At 38.6% G+C, this 6,000-nt stretch overlaps 1 protein-coding gene across 1 annotated transcript in view; it reads right to left on the bottom strand.

Moving 5' to 3' along the window:
- Positions 1-6,000, bottom strand: part of LOC131285134 (uncharacterized) — an 84,265-nt gene continuing 78,265 nt past the window's right edge. Inside the window, exons 9-15 of the mRNA XM_058313994.1 lie at positions 4,825-4,959; positions 4,364-4,690; positions 3,736-3,987; positions 2,832-2,903; positions 1,418-2,058; positions 1,128-1,235; positions 1-328 (exon numbers count right to left, since the gene is read on the bottom strand). Of these exons, the coding sequence (XP_058169977.1) occupies positions 1-328; positions 1,128-1,235; positions 1,418-2,058; positions 2,832-2,903; positions 3,736-3,987; positions 4,364-4,690; positions 4,825-4,959 (1,863 nt within the window). The remainder of the gene's footprint in view (positions 329-1,127; positions 1,236-1,417; positions 2,059-2,831; positions 2,904-3,735; positions 3,988-4,363; positions 4,691-4,824; positions 4,960-6,000) is intronic.

The following is a 6,000-nucleotide window of genomic DNA, read 5'->3' as shown; positions in this document are numbered from 1 at the left end:
TCATTCCGTGCTTGTCGTGGTGCTGCTGTTCGGTGCTCGTTGGAAACTGTTTTTACGCTTGAAAAACGATAGGTTAGTCGATGGCAACGGAGGACACCCGGAATTTCCTTCCACAGTCTGGTGAACTGCAACACTGTTAGTAAGATTGCTGGTGTTGCTAGAACTAGCGATGGTAGTGCACCCTGGCTGGTGTTGGGCGAAAGATGCTGTGTTGAAGCTTTGCTGCTGCGAAAGGGTGAAGCTTTGCTGCGAGGGAACGTTGCGAGTCTTGATCAACGGTGGGTTTTTGATTGACGTAGAGAATGCGAACCCGCGACGCAGCGTTGCCCTTTTGAGTGTACCATCCGGTTCAGGAAACAAGGTAGATAAGAATAGGAGAAAATTAAAAAATTAGAACCGAAAACCACCCGTCAGTAAGAGGAAACAGTTATAATAGGCTCATAATGTAAACCAAACACAAAACATGGCAAATGAAAACTAAGCAAGATGCGAAAATCTTCCATTGACGTTTTCGTAATTATAAATAGTTAACAATTCAGTTAATTATTACATATCAAGTTTGATATATTAATCGGTTAATTTGATGGTATCTAATTTTATGATAAAACCATGCATTTAGGAGTATGAAAGGCAACAATACATTTCGGTGAAAAAAGAACCATTTTCAAAGAACAAGCAGCATATGTGAACTACAACTTTTTAGCGACGTAGCAATTTAATCGACAACTTGAGTAAAGGAAAGTAAAATAGTAAAAATAATGTTATTAAAAGGTTCAGCTGTTTCAAAATTTAAAGTAAAGCATAAGGGTTCAAAAGCGCAACAAACGTAGCATGTTGGAGGTGAGCATTAGAAAGAGTCTTCCAGTAGAGGTTAAGGCGAGGAGGTTAAAAGAGATTAATAAATATTATTAAAATGATTCAAACTAAGCAATGAAAAAATAAATAATAACTCTTATCTACTTACAACAGATCATTCAATCAACGTATTCTAAGATCAACTGAAATCAACGAAATCAGAAATGTTCAGCAATAACTAATAGACCTAGCAAATAAATTAATAATGTGAAAAAAGCATTAGTTTGCTACACGATTTTTCATCCGAATTGCACACTACTTTGCATTCATACCTTGTTGGCGATGGCGGAGGATATGAGATACCCCGTTGGCTAGGAGATAACAGCACCATTCCGGAATGCGAAAGTGGACTAGTTGTTCCCGGTACTGATAATGTGTTGCTGTGAATAAAACTAAGCATGTTTAGAAGGTTTTAATGGAAGCTAGTGGAATGATAAATAAAAAAAATCGAGAAAATAATCATTTAAAAAAATTCAAAATATTTAATTGAAACTCTGCAAATGATTTTGAAAGTTGTTCAATCTTATTTAATGTGTCTACAACTAAATATTGCCTAACCTACCTATTTTGAATTGAATTCAGGTTCAAATTGGGCATGCTTTGCCCGAGCCCACTGTATGGTTGCACAGTGAGTGAATTGGAGGATTTTGTTTGCACGGTGCTAACGGTGTTCTTTGCCTTCCGACCTGCTACTGGCACAAGTGGCACTCCGTACTTGGTGTGCATCATCCCCGGTCCACTAACGATGCTTCCCACAGGCACCCCTGCCCCCTCGTCACTAGATAGTGAGTTGGTTTTTTCGAAATCGATTGACACCTGCTTCGATTCATTCAGATCGACGGATCCACTATGGCTGTTGTTCAAACTGCTCACCCGACTGCCAATGGAACTGTTCAGCGGTGATTTTTTTATGCTAGGGTTATCATTATTGATATTCATATTGCTATTGCTGGTTGAGTTGTTGCAACTGTTGCTGATGTTGATGATGTTGCCGTACTGTCGTACGTCACCAAACGCCCCCAGCTTCATGCGATTGTAGATATGTTTCACCTTTGTTATCGAGTCGTACCAGTGTTGGGCTTTAGGGCTTTGAAGGCTGAATGCCGCTACGACCATGTTGAGTTCATTCAGATAGCAACAATAAAGTGTTTGATCCTTTAGCTGCACCATCAAACGGTCCGTCATGTATGGCTGTCGAATGATCTGTGAAATGCATAGATAACAAACAGAAAAATTAAGTAAACACAAGACTCTCATATGTAAAGTAGAACACCAAACGCATATTTTAAGTATTTGGTGCCTATACAAAGCAACTTGAAATTTTCAATTTATATTATTAGTCATAAATAAAAGTTATAGTATATGGAGAGAAAACGAACAAACTTGATGGCATATTGGATGCTGCACCATAAATATAACATGGAAAGTTTTTCCTGTGTAGTTCTTCCTTCTTTACGTGCCCTTTTTCATCTCGGAGTTTTTATTGAATCACTTGGAATGTAATGAAATGGACAAAGTTTGTAAATTACCAAAACAAACATTTCTGTTCCGGTTCATCTCGTTTCGTGTATTTAAATTAAATTTTACTCATCTGCACTTACATTTTCAATTTAATTTAACTCGCATCTCTCCGCGGTTACTTTTACTTCCACACCTTCCACGCGGGACCAGGCGCCTCCATTCGGTTGATATACAGTTAGGGACAAAGAGGCTTACAGGATTTTTTTGTTACCATTTTGTGTACTTTTCTCAACTTCGTCTTCTTCCAACAGTAATGTTAAAACGGGGTTGCAGTTGTAGTTAATAACGAATTTGTTCGCCTACTGGACTTGGAATAACTGTTTTCTTTTGACCATTCTATTACCACCAACTAAAAACATTTCCATGACAACAAACGCATGTTCATCGGAAAACACAGGATAGTTTCTTGTATAAAAAAAATAGATAATTTAATTACTAGTACAGTGAGAAATTACCTTTAATTTATCGCTCTTATTCTTTTTGCAAACCAATAAGAAGTCCGTGAAAAGAAAGCAGTGGACGTCCATCTGGAAAAAAGGAAACGATGTTTAGGTTGGGTTGCTTTAAGTCGAGTATTTTATAGTTGATTATGGAAAAGATTAATAATGATTTTAATATTTTGAGAATATTTCAACATATTTTTGATTCCGTGATATAACAAAATGAATAAACATTGGTTTCATTAATGTTTATAATTTTGCAGTTTCATATTTCCTTATGCGGTATTATAATAAGAATATCCGTTCTGTTATTGGAAAATAAAGACGAAAATAAAACAAAAACATATAACATATATCGAATGTACATTAAACAAAATACAACCAATTTTGCCTTCCTTTCCGGATCGTTCACCTTGATGTATAATTAAAACCATCACAACAATTTCCCGCTCGTGAGACAAAACCACGGGGCACAATGAATAATGTCGCGGAACAATTTCGTTCCTGTTTTTTTTACATTGATTCCTATGAGCTATTTCACGCAATTCATAACCCAATGCATATAACATTTATTTTCTCGTTTTTCGTTAAAAATACATGTACCGAAACGTGGCACAACGATTTATTACCGTTCGGGACAAACATACGGTGCGAAATGATAAAATGTTATTGAGCATAGTTATGGCTGTTGTGAGTGTTATGATGAATGTAGAGTACGTTAAAACAGTATCATAGTTCGGAATGCGAGTAGTGAACAGAGCTCAGTACGGACAGTGTAAAACAAGGGAAACGTTGAACAGGTTATATGAATGGACAATTCAACCAATAGGATATCAACCAACAATATTTTTAACAAAAGCATCACGTGTAATCCATTAGATTGCAAGCAAAATAAACGAAACTGAAAAATGTGACTTACTTTCCCTGTGCTGTCCTTGTATTTCAGGTCACCCTCGACGAACACCTTGCGGCCGTGATCTATCCCGCGCATTGGTTGGCAGAGGTCGAACATGGCGCTATGCTGCTTGACCATCCGGTCCAAAGCTTCGTTGTTGGAGTCGACCACGTCATAGCTGTCGATTCTAGCATTAATACCCTTCAATCGCTCGCTCTCCTGTCGCGTTGTTAGATGAGAGTTGACCCCTGCAACAAACTCCTCTACCGAATGAATCTGCGATTCAAAGCGAGATTGAAAAGGTAAAATATTGATCGGTAAGGTAATCAACAAATGGTGTAGCAATCTTATGAGTGTGGCAGGATATCCGCCGTGAGTTACGTTGCAACAGAAGTTCAAAATATGTTCGAGTCTACAAAGTTGATTCAAGGGGATACTTATTTGGTAGGCACCTAGCAATTTTATTTTTCTTGATTTACTATTGAAGCATTCTTATTATTTAGCTGAATTCCGGTCAGCTACAATCAATGCAATAAACTATGCAAATATCTATTTTAATTACCGCTAGCATGTTGTTCAAATGTCGTTAAAAACTAGCGTTTAGATGCTATCAAGGGAAATAGCTTTGCAACAAATGTCTATCGGTACTCACCATGGCATCAATAGCTTCTCCTTCTGCTTCGTCGGTGATATGTTTCTTAATGGCGGCTAGCAGCAGTCCGTACTTGGTCAGTCGCTGCATCGGACGCACCAGAATGTCGGCCAGTCGAAGCCGATTGCACATCTTCTGCGATTCGCACCAGGCACAGTAGGTCATGAACAGGGCGTTGTTATGATACATTTCCTTGCAGTAAAACTGACAGGTGCTCTGCTCGGCACAGTACTTTGTGTAGGGTGTGAAGATGGTGGCAAAATCGACGAAGCCTGGCTGGAAGTAGTAGATGCTCATCGGTTCCTTCGTTTGTTGGCTGTGCCTAACCTGTGAGTGATTGGAGAAGATAAGGTTGAGCATTAGCATTATTCGATTCGACTTAAACAGCCCGGACAACAGTTGTATTCAGAAAACATTTAAGCTGATGGCAAACGGTTTTTTCACGCGGGACATGTCCTTACCATCGGGTGCAGGTAAAGCGTCCAGAAGCGAAGGTTTGCCTCCCAGATATCACGAATATTGGAGAAAAGCTTGTTCTGGTCCACGTCTGTGAGAATGTTTTGAGACTGAATATCCTCTAAGCAGGCTAAAAAAAGCTGCAAAATATTGTTTAGGTTAATATGGATATGAAAAGGCTCATTCATTTTAATCAACATGAAACAGGATATATCGACTGAAAATCCGATAACAATTATAATAAAAGCATGTTTTTGGTCCTAGCAAAAACTGCACCAAGCATGCCTTTTTATTGAGAGTCGATTTTGTTAGAAGCAAAACTTGTGATTGATTTACTTTTTATTTCTAATCATTATGTACACTATACCCATAAATTCAGTACACAGCAGGCTAAACCAGCTACAAAGGCCATTTAAGGGCTTTTTCCACGATGCGAGTATACTCATCATACTCACCAGGAACCCATTTTCATACTCACTACCATACTCACCATTCCCGGCATCGCCGGGAGTATGGCCGATACCCAGGACGACTGTCAACATACACCATACCATACTCACCTGGCTTCGTCCACACGGAAGCATACTCACCCATATACGGTGCGCGTTTTTGACATCTATCAAAAACTCACTACTAGAAATCCGGCCCATAGTCGCCGTGTGGAAACGGCCCTTTACTTTGTAAGGAATCAATGTTTCAAAAAAGTAAAAATGAGGGATTGTTTCTGGCACTATCCTCTTCATTTTGATCTAATTTGGCCACGATACGACTACGGGTTTCCGAGATATGGTCAAAATAGTGTCACAACACCCTAAACACGCACCAAAAAAGTGAGTACACAGCAGAATGTTTCATCATGTTTTGTATTATAGTTTGCTTTTGCGTGGTATTTTGGTGGTTGTTTGAAGTTTTATGACATAAAATGAGAACGTTTTAATCAGTTCAACTGTGATTGATAACAAATTCACTTCTTTTTTAGCACAAAATGGCCAGAAACGGAACTCCTTTGCAGAAGAGGTCCGATATCATCCGATTGTTCGAAAATGGAGCAGCAAGTTAGTATGAAGCTGCTATTTTACTCAATATAAACCAAACAACAGTAGCTAGAGTGGTTTGACAACGGAAAAACGAGTACGGTGTAGAAATTTGATCGGGAAATGATAGTTTTACCGTCATATTGA

This window comes from Anopheles ziemanni, chromosome 3 (genome assembly GCF_943734765.1).
Source record: "Anopheles ziemanni chromosome 3, idAnoZiCoDA_A2_x.2, whole genome shotgun sequence".
In the NCBI taxonomy this organism is placed as follows: domain Eukaryota; kingdom Metazoa; phylum Arthropoda; class Insecta; order Diptera; family Culicidae; genus Anopheles; species Anopheles ziemanni.
The sequence above is the reverse complement of the archived record's forward strand: the minus strand, read 5'-3'. Positions and strand labels throughout refer to the sequence as shown.